This window comes from Lynx canadensis, chromosome C2 (assembly GCF_007474595.2).
Source record: "Lynx canadensis isolate LIC74 chromosome C2, mLynCan4.pri.v2, whole genome shotgun sequence".
Classification (NCBI taxonomy): Eukaryota; Metazoa; Chordata; class Mammalia; order Carnivora; family Felidae; genus Lynx; species Lynx canadensis.
In genome coordinates, this window is record NC_044311.2 from 146669987 (window position 1) to 146690493 (window position 20507).

Below are 20507 nucleotides of genomic sequence, written 5' to 3' on the forward strand. Positions count from 1 at the left end.
ATCAAAGCAGAAGTACATAATCTCTGTGCTGTGACACTGGATCCACTGTTCAGACTGTGACAATCTAATCAACTCTTTTTTTTTTTTTAAAATGTTTATTTATTTTTGAGAGAGAGAGAGAGTGCAAATGGGGGAGGGGCAGAGAGAGAGAGGGAGACACAGAATCTGGAACAGGCTCCAGGCTCCTAGGTGTCAGCACAAAGCCTGACATGGGGCCTGAACTCACCAACTGTGAGATCATGACCCAAGCCGAAGTCGGACGCTTAACCAACTGAGCCATCCAGGTGCCCCTCTAATCAAGTCTTTATAATGAAAAGTCCCCCCGTTAATCCTTCTAAGGTTTTAGCATCTACCGATCACTGCCATTATTTCATCCGGGGTTGCGTGATGTTGATGTTATAATTTCAGCATTCCATAGGCATTTGTAGTTAAGTTAGAATTCCTCTATAAAGAATTTTTCTCAACTATTTTCTCTGAAATACAGTTCATACAAAGAAGGTAGCGTAAATGCTGAAGTCTATAAATTTTCAGTGTAGTAAGTTTGAGCCTCCGAAGAACCCCCAAGAGACTCTAAAGGAGAGCCAAAGAGTGTCTCTCATAGTTCCAGGTCACACACACGATAAGTGGTAAGCCTGAACATGACACCACGCCCATTTATCTAATCTAACACCGCCACACCACCTCCAAAATACAAAGCCAGCACATGGATTCTCTACCTACCAGAATCCCCCCACCGCAACTCGGATTCTGAAAAGAGAATGATGGCTTTTCATCTCCTTATCCAGCTTACTTCTCAGGTCATCTTCTAGTGAACCCTACCCTGATCATTCATTCAAGCCACCCCCCAGCCCCGTAACTCCACGTGCCTGATGCCCTCTACCTCTGTTTATTTCCCGGTCCATTTACCATCTTCTGTCACACCACATACAAGCATACCTTGTCTTATTGTGATTCGCTTGCTTATGCTTCCCAGATAACTCTGTTTTTGACAGATTGAGGCTCTGTGGCAACCCTGTGTCAAGCAGGCCTATCAGTGTCATTTTTCCAACAGCACTTGCTTACTTCATGTCTCCATGTCACATTCTGATAATTCTAATAACGTTTCACACTTTTTCATTTTCATTATATTTGTTACAGTGATCTGTGGTCAATGATTATGACCAGCCGGAAGCTCATATGATGATTAGCATTTTCTAGCAGTGAAGTACTTTTACTTAAGATGTGTACATTGTCTGTTACACGTAATGTTATTATTGCACACTTAACAGACTACCGTATAGGGTAATCTTAACTTTTGTATGCACGGAGAAGCCAAAAAAGTCATTTGACTAGATTTATTGCCATATTTGCTTGACTGCAGTGGTCTGGAACTGAACCCACAGTATCTCCGAGGCATGCCGGTAATTTACATATTACAATTACTGTTTATCGTCTGTCTCTTCAGCTAGAATAGAAGGTTCATGAAGGTAGGGATTTTTGTTTTATTCATTAATGTATCTTTAGCACCTCGAGTAGGTGCTCAATAGATACTGGTTAAAGAAATGAATAATCACCAGTTTACTAAGGAATAATTTGATTAAACTCTAGACAGATAATCAATTGAACAATTTGGTACCAGGAACAGTAAGAGTATGCTCTATTTTAAAACCTGAATATGCATTTTCAGGAAAGAGATTCAAATCAGGAAAATGAATGCAGTTGCGTTTCTCTTCTACTTCCCTGAATGAATGTTATTTACTTAAAGCTAAGGAAAGGGGCGCCTGAGTGGCTCGGTCGGTTAAGCATCCGACCTTGGCTCATGAGGGTCGTGATTTCACAATTTGTGGGTTTGAGCCCCACGTCAGTCTCTGTGCTGACAGCTCAGAGCCTGGAACCTGCTTCAGATTCTGTGTCTCCCTCTCTCTCTCTGCTCCTCCCTGCTCACATGCTGTCTCTCTCTCAAAAATAAAGATTTAAAAAAAAATTAAAAAAATAAAGCTAAGGAAAAAAATGTCATTTGCAAGATTGATGACTATCTCATACTATTTCAGCTCATAATTTTACTCTGAAAATCTTTTTTAAAATGTCACAAAAGATGGGCAATTGCTCAACTTTAAAAGCAAGCATACTTTCTTAAAATAAAACACTTAAGCTTTAAGTTCCATTTAAGTAATTTGCATTTGTAATAAGGCTTCAGAACAGCAGTTCTCAAAGTGTGGTCTGGGAACACCTCTGGGACTCCCCCGAACCCATGAGGTCAAAACTATCTTTATAATACTAAGACCTTTTTTTGCCTTTTTCACGATGTGGATGGATATTTGCACGATGGTGCAAAAGTAACAATGAGTAAAATGGCGGACGTCTTCACATGAATCCAGCACCCAACTGTACTAGGATGATTCATTAGTCTTTACCGCCATGTACTTGCAGTTAAAAAAAATGCCATTTCACATAAGAATATCTCTGTTGAAGCAGGAAATGTTATTAATCGTTTTCTAAATGTCATTAATCTGATCAAAGCTCAATCCTTAAGTCATATCTGTGATGAACAGGAAATATGCACAAGGCCCATTCTGCTTCATATTGAAGTGTGATGTTTGGAGAAGCACTTGATTGTTTGAGCAGAGAGCTGAACTGCTACCGTTTTTCACGGAAAACCATTTTTATTTGAAAGGACTAATGACAGACAGACTATGGTTCTTCAGACTTGGGTTATCTGACAAACATTTTTTTAAATGAACCTGCCTTTTAAGGGAAACAACCAATAGTATTTATTTCCAATGATTACATTTGAGTTTTCAAGCAAAAATGAAAATTTTGGAAAATGTGTACCTGCTACTGAGAACTTAATAGCTTCCAAACATTTGAAGAATTTGCTGATGAGATCAGTAATGAGGCCAAACAATATCATGCATTGATATAATGAAATGTGCCAAGATTTGGAAGATCGACATAACTCAGTGAACTAATATTTTCAAAATGACCAATACATGATGTTTCAAAATCATGCAAGGATAAAAAAATAGACCAATGAATTCTTGTATAATAGAGCACAAATAGTTCATTGCTATGGTTTCAGATTCCATAAGGTTAGTCCAGATTCCTGAACTAACCTTTAAGGAACTGTTTGTTGAGCTTTGGTGTAGTATCAGAGAAGAAATCTCAAAAGGCTATAAAATTCTTTCCATTTCCAACTACGTTAATTATGTGATTTTCTTCATCTACTTCAAGCAAAACAACACATTGTAACTGACTAATACAGAAGTAGATGTGAGAATTCAGTTGTTTTAAGCCAGAAATGAAAAGATGTGCAAAACTACACTCAAAGCCAACCTTCTCAGGACACTTTTGTTTTGGAAAATAACTACTTTTCAGGAAAAAAATGTATTATTTATGCTAACATGTAATAGGCTTATTGTTTTTTAAAGAATTAAATGTTTTGAAATTTTCATTTTTAAATTTCTAATGTACTATCTAGAGATATAACCCACATGAACAAAAATTCTTTAAGATTTTCAACATTTTTAAGAGTGTAGAAAGATCCTAAGACCAGAGAGGTTGAGAATTCTATTTTACAGTTTAAAAAGCACCTTTACATATATTATCCCAATCTATCTTTGTAACAACTACTTAGTTATCTGCCTTCCATGTCCCTCAACTAGAAAATGACCTTACCGGCTTACCTTGCATTCACAATGTTTCCAGCATTCAACTCTACCATTTCTTCAAAACCAATCGCGAATATATCAGTTGGCTTACTTCTTTTATCTACAATTAAGCATCCAAGAAAAACTGTTAAAAATATAGCTTTAGTCAAACGGCACCCGGCCCCACCCAGTCCAACTAAGATCAATGCCAGACCTCATAAAGTCCATTTCTGTGTTTTATGTTTAACCAACTTCAAATTGTAGGCAAAACCAACGAATGGGACAAAATTACTTTAAATTTAGCTTCCATTCAGGCCTCCTAAGTTTTCTTCTTTAAGACTGTTATTTCTGAAGATCCTTAAGTCCTTTCAGAAATCGTTTTGAAAGAACTCTTGCTAAACTGCACATGGGCATCAGAGAAGCAAGCCACTTTGCAAAAGCTGAAGAGAATAAAAGGGGGAGTAAAGGGATTCTTCAGAAAAGGCACAAAGTGACTGAGAAATCTTCTCCAATTAAAAGGTAACACACAGGAATTTTCACATTCAAATTTGAAAACTAGAGGCTTGACCTTTTTACTATGTCCTATGTGGAAGAATCCAAGAAAATTAAAAGAGATCCAGGGGTTAAGATGTACCCCTCTGTTCCAGCCATTAGCTCTCTCCTAATAGACAAGGACGAAAAGAGAACAGAAGCTACTTGAGATAAGCAGCCCAGGGGGACTTGGGTGGCCAAGGACTCAGAAAGGAGAAGTAGCTAGAAAGGGCCTATAAATAGTATTAGACTGAGAAAAATAACAAAAATATTCATTGACTGCTATTACGTGCAAGGATTATACATGCATCAACTCATTTACCACGCACTTTAGAAGACAGATTATTTTTACCCTTTAGTACAGACAAGACACTGAGGCTTTGGAGAACCTAAGCAACTTGCCCAAATTCCCAGACAAGCCGCAGTGTGACCCAGTGATGCTGGAGCCAAACTGCCTGAGTTCAAATCCTGACTTGCCATTACCAACCAGGCTGCGTGAGCCTGGGCAGGTTGCCTCCCTTACTGTGACTCAGTTTCCTCATCTGTGGAATTGGAATAATAATAGTATCTGTGCAGTAGGTCTGTTACAGGAAATAAATGAATAGATGTAAAGTACTTAGAGAACTGTAGTGTTAGCTGCTACTCTAATATTATCACTACTACAACAACAACTATAATTTCAAGGTAGGTTCAATGTAAGTGAAAAAGATCGTTTCAATAAAAGTCTGGGGAAAACCTTAGGGTCTGAGATGTGACTGATTAGAGATAACTAAAAAAAGAAAATCTGCATCTCACATTTTTTCCTATGCACTTTTTTTTTTTTAAGTTTATTTATTTTTGAGAACGAGACAGAAGACAGCACTGACTGGGGAGAGCTCAACGTGGGCTCACAAACCATGAGATCATGACCCGGGCTGAAATCAAGAGTCAAGATGCTTAACTGACTGGGTCACCCAGGTACCCCTGCACTTCGCTTTTATTCATGATACATGCTAGATGTGTACTATTTTAGAAAGGAATTCAAAGTGACTTTAAAAAAAAGAAGAAGGCCCCACATTCATAATCCTAATTAAAATCTTAAAAGCATCATCAGCTCAGTGCTTGGTCCGGGCTGTTAAGAGCTTGGTGGCTGAATGACGACCAAGGTTTTATAAGGAAAAATCAGTACTGCTAAATTATCAAGTGCCAACACGTGTTACAAGTTTTGAAAGATTTTTCTTAATCTACCCTGAATATTTCTTATGTTTAGTTAAACAGAGAACTAGATTTGAAAAATGGAACGTATTAGGTTTAAAAAATTATCACTCACAAAATAAGCTTGCTGTGTGTCAGTTTAAAAGAATAAAAACAGAACTAGTTTTTCTTCCTTGTGTAGTTACCTTTAAAGGTCTGGCCTTCATACTTATAAAGCCAAGTTTCTTTTTGAGAGTAAGGCATATTATGAAGTGTTACATTTGTTTGATAGATTAATAAATCACAGGATTTATTAGGTGAATCCCTGTTACAAAAAGCAAACCTTGAAACTCCTGGATGCCAGCTAACTTGGGCGCGTCAAGAAGCCAGTCGGTGAGCGTCTGATTCTTAAAAGCTATGCTGCGAAACTGCTTCCCACCATTCACGTTCCAGGTTCCAACACATACCCGAATTTTCTTGGGCTTTGAATACTTGTAGAAATTCTCACACATGCTCTTTAGTACTTTGGAAGATGCTAATCAAAAACAAAACACCACAGAGTTTTAGCTGTGGGAAACCACTTTTAGAAATCGATTTTTATACCTGAGAAACGAAGCAGGGCAAGTACAATTGGCAGCAGCAGCATAAACAAGCATAAGATACATGCACAGTCCAGCACGATGCAAGTAACCAACACAATTTTTGAAAACAACGGGCACTTGATACAATAGCCGAAGTAAAAATTATTGCGGCAACATAAAGCATGCAGAACAGTTCTTTTTCCATGAAGGGGTACATCATCTTATAATGTACAAAACTAGAGATTATACATTTTTAGGGACATAGCAATTGACTTTCGTATAACTTTAGTTCGAAGGCTGGCGAAAATATAAATCTTATTTCCAAACAAAAAGATTTAAGAACATTTACATTTAAGCTTCTAACTACTGACAGGTGGTTTGAGAAGGAATGGCTCCCGGACAAAAACACTAATTATGGACGATAACGAGATGTCGGAGAGTGAAGTCACTATGAGATCCCTCCCAACTCACGCAGACAGAAGCCGAAGTCCGCAACAATGGCCTGCAAGGCCTGACACAATCCACATTGCCATTCTGCCCTCATCTGCTACCTCTTCCCTGTTCACTCGCCGCTCAGCTGCTGACTCCCTGCTGTCTCCCTAAGATGCCAGCCTGCTCCCACAAGGCCTCTGCACGGACCGTTTCCAAAGCCAGAGACCTTCTTCCCTCACCTCCTCCCAGTGAGGCTTTTCCTGACCATCTTATTAGAATTTGCATTCTGTCCCTAACCTTCCATATCCTTTCCTCGTTTTATTTGTCTCTATAGCATTTGTCACCATTTACAAACTCTGTGTTTATTTACTTATCCCGTAACTGTCTGTCTCCCCTCTCAAGAACGGAAGCTCCTGAGGACAGAAATGGTGGTCTCTTTTGCTTACTACATTATCTCCAGTGTCTGGGACACAGTAGGTGCTCGACACATCACTGTTAAATGAATGCTCAATACATTTGGACCCTCAGTCTCTTACATGCATACTTTTTGACCACCATCTAGCTTCCTTCTCAATCACACTTCTCTTTGATTAAATTTTCGGCACTTAACGTGGCTAGAACCTTAATAGGACCTCAATCTAAAAACAGAATAAACACTTACTTGGCAACTAACTGGCAAGAGGAAAAGGAAATCACAATGATTCTCACCTTTTAATACACGATTTGATTATTGTTTATTGTTTTAGGGTACCAAGATACACAAGAGAATTAGAGTAAAAAGGCAGATTATGGTATCACAAGGAAAACAGTGTGACCCATGAATCTCCTGAGGGAACTGCTGATGTGGATAAGGTCATGCCTGCTGTTCCCAGGAGCAGACACGCAGATTTGTAGCCCTCTTCCTATTTGATGTGACTACTCGTATAAGGTGTCAGGTGGTAATGAAAGCACATGGTTTGTTCTGGTCTGTTGGTGCGGTTAACTGGAAGCTGGCCGTACCTAAGGCATCATTCTCCATGACATGGTCTTTGTAAATGAAATCACTGCCACTGTTCCTACTATGAAAACAGCCTCTGTGATCCACTCTTTATCAAAATACAAGTTCTATCGTGATTTAACAGCCTAAAATACTCAGCAAGATAAATAATGAATTGTGTGAAAACATGCGGCCATGTTGTGTGAATTAAGTCAGATCAGTTTATAAATGGAATAAAAAGTTGTAAAAATTTTCTAGCTTATTCTTAACTGGTTGGCACCTCAATGTGCAGAAATGAGCCCGTGTTCAAACAGATGTCCATTCCCAAATGCCATATCGTTTCAGAAAATGGATTTCATTACATAACTCAAAATACATCCAAGTACCCTCCTCTTCCAAACTTCTCACAAAAATAACCAATAGTTTCTCAAAACGTTCAGAACAGTAACTAAGCAAAACAAATCTTAAGATACCAAATCTTCAGTAAAAGGAAGAAAAGATGTCTTTTTCGGATAAATTTCTGGCAAGAAATTTTGCCGTTTGGCCGTTTTTGTTCCTTTTGCCACATGTCCGTGTTTACGGACAAGTTCATAAACCTTGTCCAGAAAATGAAGGCATAGGATTCTTACGAATAGGAAAGGCAAGAAAAATAACGATCTTTAGGTCCGAATCACTTACTCTAACTTTGTTACCAATTTTGACGCTTTTTAAAAGAGTTCAGATCACATTTTAGTACATGTCTTACAGTTACAGAAAATATTTCATCTACAGTATGAAAAAATAAGTCATTGTTTTTCAAATACTATGTGTGAGAAACACTGCTGATAGATATCACAGTTAGTACTCTGAAATTAATCCAAAATAGTCACACTGGGGTTTTTACCATTAGCCTAGTAAAAGTAAGGTATAATACTAACAATGTGTGTTCATTGAAATATAAAGGTGAAATTAAAACTGGATGAGCTATATTTAATTAGAATTAAGCATTTACTAGAAGAAGACAGGCAGCATTATGTATTTTCTCCTAAACGAAGTACTTTGTTTTCTCAAACTTAAACATTTTTTTCTCAGATTCAAACAAGGTATTAATTTATCCTATGAGAAACTGAGGGCAAAATAAGAGAAAGTTTCCATTTATATCGGCTTTGTCGATTTACAATATCAACTTCAGAAAAATAAAGACAAATTTGCTTTTATTTACAGATTGGTTTTCTATACTGTACCTGACTGTAATGTCTGTTCAGAAACTATGGATGCATCAAGAAGAAAACAAAGAATCATTAGTAAAACAACAAGTTACAATTAAAATCTAGAGTGTTATGACAATACATTCTAAGATGGCCTCGCTTTTTTCTTTTACAACAATTTGATTATTTTTTTCTGAGGGCTATAAGACACCAGAGATTAAAAATAAGTGACAATACCTGATGCAAACCCTCTGCATCTATGAAAAATCCTACAGTGACTCAGTGATGTCCAGAGTGTCACAATCAGGAGGTCCTTGGCCTGTTTTTCAAGCTGCTCCTGTGTGTGTGTGTGTGTGTGTGTGTGCACCCACATACGTGTGAGAGAGAATATGAATCTAGAAACCCAAGGGGTTAGAGGGTATTGAACACATGAGGACCCTAATATACATCTTCTAGTATTCTTTCTCGGACTCGGCTGATTAAGTACAATCAGTTCAGTTGTAACAAAACATACACATTCCACAAAAATCACCATGCAGTGTAAAACCGTACAGATTCCCATAGCCACAGAGCTTATGGGGAAAATGGGGTTAGGGGACAACACTCCCAAATTTTAGCAGTGACACTCCAAAACAGATGGGACCCTAGTAAAAACAGTAGTACGGTTTCAGATGTTAAATGGCTTGAGGTGTCTGAATACTCCTTAAATATGGCACTTCGTCATGAAAAAGACCTGAAGTTTGCTTGTAGAAGTGGGCATGAGGAGAATGGCAGCTGACAAGTAAGCCGACCCTTTGAACACACGGGTTTGAACTGCACAGGCCCCTTATACGTGAATTCCTTTTTGGTAAATACAGTACTCCAAACATATTTTCTCTTCCTTAACACTTTACTTGACTGTAAGATTACAGTACATAATACACATAACATACAAATTATGTGTTAATCAACTGTTTATGTAAGTCTTCTGGTCTATAGGTTATTGGTAGGTAAGTTTTTGAGGAATTAGAAGCTATACATGGATTTTTGACTGTGGGGGGGTGGTGAGTGTCCCTGCCCCTGTGTTGTTCCAGGGTCAACTGTAGTTGTGAATGATGGAAGAAGGGTCTTCTGGAATTGGGATGGAAATTTGTAACACCAGGTGTGAACGGGTCTGTCTCATAACACATCTGGTGAATGGAAGCAGAGAAAGGTTTGAAGTGTATGCACGTGTGTGCGTGTTTTGTGTATTTCTACCCGTCTCAGTTCTGCCGGGTGAGACCATGCATAAAGGAATGCAGAACTGGCATTATGCTCAAAATGTTCCTAACAGAGCGTCCACGGTGGAACAAATTCCCATTCTCAGAACAAGCATTAGAGCAGAACTGACTGTACTTTTTTTTAGGCGCTTTTGACACACAGTAACATGTGCAGGCAACTAAAAAAACTGATAATCAGGTTTGGGAATTCTTAAGCTCCTCGCTTCTCCTTTTCTTTCCTTCAGTTGCTTACTTTCAACTGTTGCTTAGCAATGCCTCCATATCAAAGAAGGCATAGGTGGAAGGAAGTGGCAAGATGCAAGTCAGCCAAGTCTCTAGTGCTGGGAGCCAGGAAGAAAGCCTGAAGTTAAAAGTGGTAGCTAAGATCAGACTTTGTTTTTTTAGAGCTCTAGTAGGCCTCAGTCCCCGGGGCCTAGATCCCCGAGGAGCCAACTGTACCCAACTACCCACAGCACCATGCACAATTCTGAAAGAATCCATGATAACCTAGTTGACCAAGTAATTATCCAAGAATACATTATTTGATGAGGAACAATTTCTCTTAACATGCACAGGGAAACTGTAAGGTTTGGTTGGGGATAACAGAAGTAAAAATGTTCAGAGTGCTAAAAAAAAAAAGTGAAGACAGAAAAAATACGGAATTAAGGAAGTCAATTCATTAAGTTCTACAGTGCATGTTGAGTTTTCCCATGATGATGCTAAATACACACACACTGACAGGAGCTCAACTTCTTTGGATTTTAATAAAAGACTCAGAGAAAGTTAAAAAGCCACCTTGAAAGCCATATATTTATGTCTCATATTAAATAGTGTCTAAAAATAAGCAATATTCTAAATTATTATCTAATATGATTTAATGCTCATTCAAACAATAGCAAGGTAAGGGAAGACCAAGTTATAGAAATTTGGGGTTGGAAATTAGCAAAATCACTAATACAGGCACTGTTTTTCTGAATAAAGCAACTGTTGTCTACATAACTAGGTAGTGAATGCTCTATTCAAAGCACTAGCTGAATATTCTATGAAATCCTGCCTTGCATGGGCCTCATTTTACAGCTTAGTAATACCACTGATGATAAAAACATTTCCAAAGAGATGAACTTCCTTTAGAGAATGCAATTTTTAAAAATTACATCGATGGAAATTCCTCTACAAACTGTTTTAATCAACTTGATCTAAAAAATGTTTATGTAAATAAATTTACAGTTACTCCTTGGACTATTAGAAGGGATATAAATAACATAAAGAAATCAAAATACAAAGTACGCATACCGCGCAAACTTCCGGTAGTTAAAAGTGCTCGAGCTTTGTCAGCTAAGTCACTATTTAGAGTATTTCCCAGTAGTAAAACATCTATGGCCTCTTGCTTGGAGCTGTCAAAGAAGTTATTCTGAATCGTTCTAGTAACAGAACGAGCACCATCTTTTAACTTTCCAGCCTGTTGGGGAAGAAAAGAGCATGGATTTTTGTTCCAAATATTGTTGATTTTATTCAGTAGGCATTTTGAAAGTTTAAATCAGTTTTATCTGACCTCACTGCAATAAAAAGGACCTAATCATTCTACTTTGAGTATCAAATCATCATATCAAAATGGCTCAAGATGCCTTTGTTTCTTTTCCTTCTGGATAACAGTTCTGCACAAAAACGTGGAAAAAGCTCAGTACCACAAACGCATTCACTAATGACATCAAGAGCAGTAAATGTCTAACGTTGCTTACTAGAAGGGAAATGAAGTGACATGTACTTACTTAAAACAAGAAAATTACTTCCTACATTGTAACCTATAGCACTAAGGATGGGACTGGGGGTGGGGGGGGGCCGCAGGGGAGATCAAGGAGGATGCGGTCCACTCACATGCTCTTAGAAAAACTTCCAAGTACTTCGACAGTAGAAAAATAACGTGTAGAAAAATAAGACTGGAATCGCTCCTCAATAACTTATACTAGTAGTTAAAACTAAAACTGAACCTAAGAATGAAGGGTTGGCCTAAAAAGAAATTTATAATTATAGTTCATAAATAAATACTAAATGTGAACTACAGTTCGTATATCTTAGCTCATTTTATTGCCGATGTAAATACAAATCATAAAAATAATAAACTCAGGCCAATTTCTCCAGTGAGTTGATTATAACTTCTTTTTTAGTATCGCTGACACACAACGTTACGTTAGTTTGTGTCGCACACCACAGTGATTAGATAACTCTATAAATTGAGCTGTGCTCACCACCAGTGTAGCTAACCATCTGTCACCATGCAACACTACACTACTGCAATACGATTGACTATATTCCCTATGCTGTGCCTTTCATTCCTGTGAGGTATTCCCATAACCGGAAGCCTGCATTTCCTGATCGTAACTTTTAATGAACATATAGTTTACTTAGGCATGTTAGTTACCATGAAGATTTCTTTTGATCTTACAGATTTGGGTGACTGTTGAAAAAACAAAACAAAACACCAAACTCTGGCCTTTAAAAAAAACCCTTTCATTTGCAGTATGTAATTTTCATCCCTTATAGAAGTGACGGTAATTTGAAAATTAAAATGTTATTTTCTTCCATGTGATGACATATACAAATGACAGTATTTGAAAAGACACTCACCATTCACATTATCAGGCAATTAACCAAAAGGAACCCAGAGAAAGGAAAAGAAAGAGCAGTTCAGATGTTAGATTTTAGTTCAGTTCAGACTAGTATATTTAATACATGAGAATTCACATCTATTAGTTAGAGACACAAGACCACTGAAAATATACATAACCTCTGTATACATACTGTCTTGGCTGCTGCAGAAACAAAAAGGAAGAGCATTAAAGAATATTTTAAGCAGCTCTTGTAGAGAATCGAGTTTTAACAGTAAGAATTATATTCTCTTTTTTAAAGGAGTACTAAAGGAGGTTTAACAATTTCAGGTTTTCAAAAAGAGGGACCATTTAAGAAGTAAATCTTTGTCAATGTCAACAAAATCATTTGTGACAGGTAAGGCCAATAACTGAACAGAGACAGACATGGCATTTTAGGAGACGCAGAAGAGGAGGAAGGTTTGGAAAAAAAGACTTAGAGATGATGAGTGGTCTTCAAAGAATTTCAGCTGCTGTACTGTAGGGGTGGCAGAATTATAAAAATGGCAAATGCCCTTATTTTCTATTCCTGAGGTAATCTGAAGAATTGTAGAGACTTAAAATGTTAATAAAATCCAACTGAAAACAGGAGCCTTAAAAAGTCACTATTTAAGTATATAAAATAACGAAAGTATCTCGAGTGTGTTTCCAAAGTCTCTTAATAAGTGCCAAACACTAGAGTAGGAAGCAGTCTATTGATAATGCCAGATATTAAAAAGCAATGAGGAGGCACAGAATTATGAGGAAGCCCATCTCGTACACTTCTGTACATTGTGACAGCCTCCTTTTCAAGGTAAGATAAGTACAAGAATGAAAACTCAATAATCAAGCCCTAAAGGTACTGGGCTCATAGTAACTGTGGCATAAATCGTCCACCGATTTATTCATCCCACCAGTATTTGTCACAATCCTATTAAATGGTAGGCACTATATCAAGTGCTGGGAACACAAAGCCAAATGACAGAGGACCCCTTATTAGGAGGACTAGGACTTTTAAAAATTTTATAATCAAAACAAACAACATAAAAAGTGAAACAGATACGTAAGGAGAAATCATGAAACAAAATGTAAGTAATACATATGTAGGCCTAACGGATTATCACCAAATGACTATGTCATACGTAAGACCCCTCAAGCTGAGGGACGTTACTCTCTTCTACCCAATCATTAGTATCCGCTACAGAAGGAGAGGACACGGAAGGATAATAAAACAGAACTGGAAGCAGATACCTATAAAAGCCCAACTGTTAATTTAAAAAGAGACCATTTAAAAGTGTCATTGAAAGGAAAATGAGGCTCTTTCGTCATGTCAGGAGAAACCTAGCTCTACCTTCGCCTTTCCTTCGAGGGCTCCAGTGCCCGCGTATATCTTACTGATCGAATCACCATTCACGGACCACATTGACCGGAAAACTTCCAGAAAGCGAGTCACCAGCTGAGGCTTTTCGGCTAAGCCAAGAGCTTCCAATTGTTTAGCTAGCATCTAAAACAGCAAAAGAGAAACTTCTGTAAGTATGTTAATACATTAACTGTGATGAGACTTTTCAAGAACGACAAGGCTCAAACCAAAGTTTGCATTTTATAGGGCCATGTGGGACTGGATTTTGAAAACCTACCAATTTACGAGACTAACTGTATTCAGTTTGTCACTGAATCTTACAAGTGTCTTAATATTCCCTTGTAGTAATTAACAACTTCTTTCTGGTTAAATGATGAAATTAACCTCATTAAAATGTCTCTGTAAATGTCTCTGTAAATGCCTCTGTAAAATGTCTCTGTAAAATGCCACACTTACTATGAGCCCAGTACCTTTAGGGCTTGATTATTGAGTTTTTATTCTTGTACTTATCTTACCTTGAAAAGGAGGCTGTCACAATGTACAGAAGTGTGAGAGATGGACTGATTGTTCACTTTTATTCAACAGCATGCAATAAAGCACAGGGAAAAAAATCTGGCTAGGTTATTTAAATATAGAGGGAATTAATTTAATTTTTTGATTGGGTTCTACACATGTGGGTAATTAAAATCAAGAGATTATGAGAAAAGTAGAGTTGCTCCTGAACTGTCACAAAAACAAATAAATTAGTCCTGTTTCTGAATAAAGTCATGGCAGTTTTCCATGTATAAAATCTATATTGGTAATGTATATTACAATGTGTATTGTATATACATTGTATGTACAATGTATATTACAATATTACAATATACAATGTATATTGCAAGAATGCAAGGTCTTCAGGCTGCCCCAATTCCTTTATGGATAACAATAAATGTCTCTGGAAGAGTCACTGGTTTTTACTCTGAATGAACTTTGGCTTTGAAATTTGGCAGTCAGAGCAAGGTATAGTCCTTACGCAGTCTATTTGTCTTATTTGGAAGCCAGTCATATTCTATGCCTTGCATTTTTACTTAATTCCTTGCCATTTGTGTTTTATCTGCAAGTATTATGATTATCCATATTTAGAGAGGGATCAAAAACTAAAATAATATAAAAAACACTAAACTAGGTTCATTTGATTACCTGGAGATTTGCACCAGAGGTGCTCTTGGCTTGCATGAAGAATAAACCAAAATTAGCCCCTAGGACTTATTTTATCATTTATAGTTCCCTCTTTTCAAGGAATTTGGCAAAACTAGTCTTCGCCCTGGTTCGGCTTTGCCTACTTTAGCAGTACATTTTGTAAACAGTCAACCAATTGCTACATATGAGGGAGCTCTCTCACACCTAACTACCAACAGTGGATAGCTGGCTAAGTCAGATTCTGAGAACTAACACTTGTTGTACTTCGAGTAAAGACTTTCAAACATTTCCATAAGTTCACTCTCAGTATCTAAAGAAACGTATTCAGCCACTTAAAAACACAACTCAAAACAAACCCAAGCCATGCGATTAATGTCAAGTGACCAACTGTCTGCTTTCACTTTTCTTGTCTCTGTCATATTTTCTACATAAATTATAATCATAAGTCTCAATGACAGAATTTTAAAGAGGCAAAACGGTAGAACCTATTTAGCTACATGAACAGAACTGTAGCTACACTTCTGTAGCAGAGAATTCTACACACTACCCTTTCATTTTGAGACAGAAAGAACCCCAGCTGCAGAGTAGCTAATGAGCCAATGTCCTGGCCAAATTTAAGATCATTCACCGGAGGAAATAAGAACGTGTTGTTTCCTACTCCTGTTTTTATAGTATTTGAGAACTATGCTAAGTTCCTATGACACCAAATGAAGACCCACCACAGCCTAATGACCCCCGCTCCTGCATAACAGGAAAGACCTAGAAAGCTCAGCATTGCTGCTTTGTCATACAGGGAGACTATGTCTATATTAGACTGAATTTATGGATAGGTGGCAGAGAAAAACACTTTTAAACAAAGACTTCGTTAGAGAAGCTGAATCTCATGCACTCTCACTCCCACTAATAACCATCCATCCTGTTTGCAGCTACTGATTTGAAAACACTGTAGAAACTGCATCGGGTTACCGACGGTCAAAAATCTAATCCCACAGAATGTGAAAACAGATCCTCACCAATTGTGAAGAAATTACACGAAGAATAAAGGCCGATATAAATTATGTGTGTGTGTGTGTGTATACAATTTTTAAATTGTACTAAAGCAGACAATAAGCAATATATATATAATTTTTTTCCTTTCCAAAAGGCAAAAGAAGCAATTGTTGGAAGAGTATACATAGCAGTTTTTCAACAGAAAGCTAAGGAACAATACAGGGAAACATCAGCTACCTGAAAAGAGTGTTTGGAACAGGTAAAGGAAATATTTAAATGAAAAGGAATGGGGGGGGGGGAGTTAAAAACATACGAGAAGTAAAAAAATGCCTTTAATGAAGTATAATTTCATTTTATGAAAAGTAACTAATGAGAAACATAAATATTACAAAAGCACTGAATGAGGCATTTGATGCAAGTCACATACATACATTACAACTTATTATTATTATTATTATTATTATTATTATTATTTACCTCTAAGCCAAGGAATGCCTGCACACTATTTGTTCTATCCAGACAATCCAAGCAGTTTGTTCGAACTGTGCCACTCTGGCATCTGCAACAAATTCAGTAAAGTGTAACAGCTAGTTTGAAACAAAAATAATAAAGCTAAAACAAAATAAGGAAAATCAAGGTGATCACCAAAATACGGCATCCACTTTCTACCCCTTTTTATTACTACAATTTTCAAACATCCAAAAAAGATGAAAGAATTTTACAGCAAACATCCACATACCCACCATCTAGATTCTACAACTGTTAAACATTCTGTCATATACTCTTTATCACCATCTATTTATCCATGCCCACTTATTTCTAATTAGGCCCGTAGTCAGGGGCTAAACATACATTCAGATTTATAACCGCAGGGCTCTTTGCACATAAAAGATGATCAAATATATATGGTAGAAATTTTAAAAACCTAAGATCTGTTAGCTCCACCAACCTACACAGATTCTATGGCATTGATACTAAATTTCGCACAAAGTCGAAAACTAAAAATCGGAGCTTTGTTCACTAAAGTTTACTTCATCCTATACTCTGAACTTCATTTTTTCAATACTTCCTTTCCTCCCCTACTTCATTATCAAAAGCTGAAGACTGAAATTGTGCTAAAGCAGACAATAAGCAATGTCTTTTACTTCTATTTGCATACAATAGTCCTTACTGAGGTCAAGACATAGTAAAATATTAGTTCTAAGAGAGAGGCAGAATAGTCTCCTAGATAACAGCATGAGAGCTGGAGCCAGGTAAATCCTCGCTCTAACACTTTTTAGCTATGCGATCTGGGGCAAATTAGAGCCTATGCCTCAATCTCCCCAAACGAAAATGGGGACAATAGAACTTCTTCCTACGACTGCTGTTACAGATACATGTACAGACTGAGTATACTGCCTGGCTCATTAGATGTGCCCAATAATAGAAGGTATTATTATTACCTATTCAGTTCTAAAGAAAGAAAAACAAGCCTAAAATCAAGTATAATAAAGATATTTTACTTAATTATAAACTTTGATATAAAAAAAAGTAATTCAAGAGTTCTGCGTTAAGAATAATTTTTAAAATATAGCAAAGTTCCAACTCAAAGAAAAGAGAAACAGCAGTCAAACCTTTGAACTTCACTTCCATTGAAATAAAAAAATCCATAATCTACAAACTTTTGGACTTGAGGTTTAAGAACACTATGTAATTTTTCTGCCTTTCCTCCTTTAACCATTTGATGATAGTCAAAATTCACCATCTGGATGTCAGCAGCATGTTCAGAAGCTTTCAAATGACTCTGAAAGTAAAAAGGCAAATACTCATCTAAATGTTAACTAAATATGATCTTATCAAGTAATGTTAGAATGGAACCTTGCATTTTAAATTTAAACCTCAGCATGGTCCCGTGAAATCTCACTGATCTCACACAAAGCTCTGGTTGACACTGGCAGTAAAATGGAAAATTACTTGATGGTATCCAATAACATCTTTTTCATGAAACCTCGCATACTGTCCCAGAGAGATCAGGTGACATAATTAACATCAGAGAACTTAAATAATGTTCTCATCTGGTTCAGAAAATTAAAATTATTTCTAACCACCAATGCTTCATTTTTTACACATTTAATAACTGTACCTGTTACAGAATCTCAAAATAAAGTAACTGATTTAAGACAGAACCTATTAAGAACCAAAAAATTCACGTTTTTATACTCACACTGAAATGTTTTAAAAGTCATTCTCTAAAGCATAATCTGTTTATTAACAATATTTATTTCACAAGCATCACACAAAACAGTCAAACAAGTTACTTTCTGGACTTCATTAGACTGAACTTCAGAAAATGTTCTCTGTTTTGTTTAATTTAGGCTTATCATCTTATGGAACACCATCATTGCTATTAATTCATTGTTGCTTTAATAATAAGCATTGATGAAGAATACTTTTTCTTTAGAAGTTGGGCATATATCATTTGGGTTCATCTTTACTCGCAGTTCTCGAGCTTTCTCTCATCGATACGAGAAGGGATGGTCTTACGTGCAGTATTCACCGTATCATAGGTTTCAAGCCATGATTATGGTTTCTAGGAAACAGGCAGAGGCAATGCGTGGATGGAGAAGGAAACCGTCCGGTGTCTTTTTACCAGTGACAGATGAACACTTTTCAGAGGGGAAGACATTCTTCTGCTTTTCCACAAGATAAATAAGTAACATTTCAGAAAACAGAGTCAACTGCTTTGGAAGCTTTCCCTAATCCTAATGTCAGCAACATTACACAAAACTGTTTCTTGGTAGCCCAAAGAGTTAATGGTTCCAACAGGTACCCAACCTTTTCCTAGGAAGTAAGTTCATTATTGCGCTACATAATTTTTTAGTATCATTCTAGGTGTCCACGGAACAGAAGAAAAGTTGATCATGCCTACCTGGAAAGCCTTACTTAGCATATGTTCACCTTCCTTAGATCCAAGCAAATTTACTATTATTTGTTTACCATATAAGCTTTTAAGCGTTCTAAAATGCCTGTTAAAAGAAAGAAAGAAGTATGTGTCAAGTGGTAGTCGGAATTTTTCCCCCAACAAACAGAAATCCATTAAACAGAACCTACAGGGCAGTATTCTACACCTCTACAACTGGCAACACTGGATAGATTCATTCCACAAATCCGTTCCTCTCAAAACTCTGAATTTATGAAGCTTCAGGTAAGGCCCTTTCCTGGCTGACTCCTCAAAGCTGAGACTTCCGTCTGCGCTGGGGCTGCCGGACCCGCCCAGCCCCCTCTCCCCTCTGGGAGGCTGGTGCCAGACAAGCTCGGAGAACGCAGGCCATCCAGCTCGGGAGGGCAGCTAGGGCAGAGGGCTGCTCCTCATGTGAGGACAAAGCACGCTCCGTGGGCACTAGAGAGACCTCCCTAACCATTCTAGTCTTAAGAAAAACAGGCCAGCTCGGGAGGGCAGCTAGGGCAGAGGGCTGCTCCTCATGTGAGGACAAAGCACGCTCCGTGGGCACTAGAGAGACCTCCCTAACCATTCTAGTCTTAAGAAAAACAGGCCAGCTCGGGAAGGCAGCTAGGGCAGAGGGCTGCTCCTCATGTGAGGACAAAGCACGCTCCGTGGGCACTAGAGAGACCTCCCTAACCATTCTAGTCTTAAGAAAAACAGGCCCCAAATAGGAGGTGTTTTTTGTTTGTTCCTTTCTCTCCAGCTTCTAACCATTCCAGGGGTTACAGAGCAATGCGTTCCCAAGGAAATGTAACATGAGCCACAGATATAATTTTAAATTTTCTAGAAGGTACATTAAGAAAAGCAAAAATAAACAATGAAACGAATTTCTATATTTTATTTAACCCAATACAGTCAAAATATCATTTCAACATGTACTATAAAACAAATATTAATAAGATATTTTACCTTTTATTTTGCACTAACTCTCTGACATCCAGTGTACATGTTACACTTACAGTACATCTCAACTTGGACCAGTCACGTTTTAAGTGCTCAGTAGCTATATGAGAATAGTGGCTACCTTATTAGACAGCATATCCCGACAGGTTGTTTTCAGACCAAGAGATGAAGACCCACAACCTAGTGCTACCAACCCCCAAAGTCATAATACTAGGTATCACCTTCTTCTGATTAAATTAGAAGTCAGAAGAAATTTTACTTAGGGCCAAAACAAGCAGAAACGAATCGGTAAATACAATAACTAGTTCGCTGCTTACCGATACCAAAACTGAGAGCATTAGGTAAAAATAATCAGTCTTACCTGTCAAAAGCAGGTGCATTGGCTTCAAATCCCCTTGACATACGAACACGATGAGATCCCACCTACAGCGAGAGAAATACATGTAATCATACCAAAAGCTGACATGGAGACAAAAGAAATATCATTGTTTATAATATGTGATAATACATTTGCTGAACACACAATACTGCATTGGATAACTGATGTTCATTCATATTATGGTTTAAAAGAAAAATAAGTTCAATGGGTTTCCTTTCCCTTTATTTTTAAAAACATGACCTCGTAAAAAAAGGACAGAAGTTATAAGACACCATTATGAAAACTCATCAACTAACAGGAATTTTTACTTATGAAAGATACTTCTAAGAGGTCTTTCATATA

The 20507-nt window shown here is 37.4% G+C and overlaps 1 protein-coding gene across 11 annotated transcripts in view; it reads right to left on the reverse strand.

Moving 5' to 3' along the window:
* The window catches only part of SYNJ1 (synaptojanin 1), a 93261-nt gene that overhangs the window by 34928 nt on the left and 37826 nt on the right, over positions 1-20507 (reverse strand). For 6 of the 11 annotated variants that reach the window (XM_030329233.1, XM_030329232.1, XM_030329229.1 and 3 more), the window contains exons 7-15: positions 20148-20209; positions 18809-18905; positions 17514-17683; positions 16378-16459; positions 13720-13872; positions 11038-11203; positions 8543-8566; positions 5674-5865; positions 3663-3747 (exon numbers count right to left, since the gene is read on the reverse strand). In XM_030329233.1, the coding sequence (XP_030185093.1) occupies positions 3663-3747; positions 5674-5865; positions 8543-8566; positions 11038-11203; positions 13720-13872; positions 16378-16459; positions 17514-17683; positions 18809-18905; positions 20148-20209 (1031 nt within the window). The remainder of the gene's footprint in view (positions 1-3662; positions 3748-5673; positions 5866-8542; positions 8567-11037; positions 11204-13719; positions 13873-16377; positions 16460-17513; positions 17684-18808; positions 18906-20147; positions 20210-20507) is intronic. The other 5 variants (XM_030329235.1, XM_030329230.1, XM_030329240.1 and 2 more) reach the window with 2 other exon arrangements.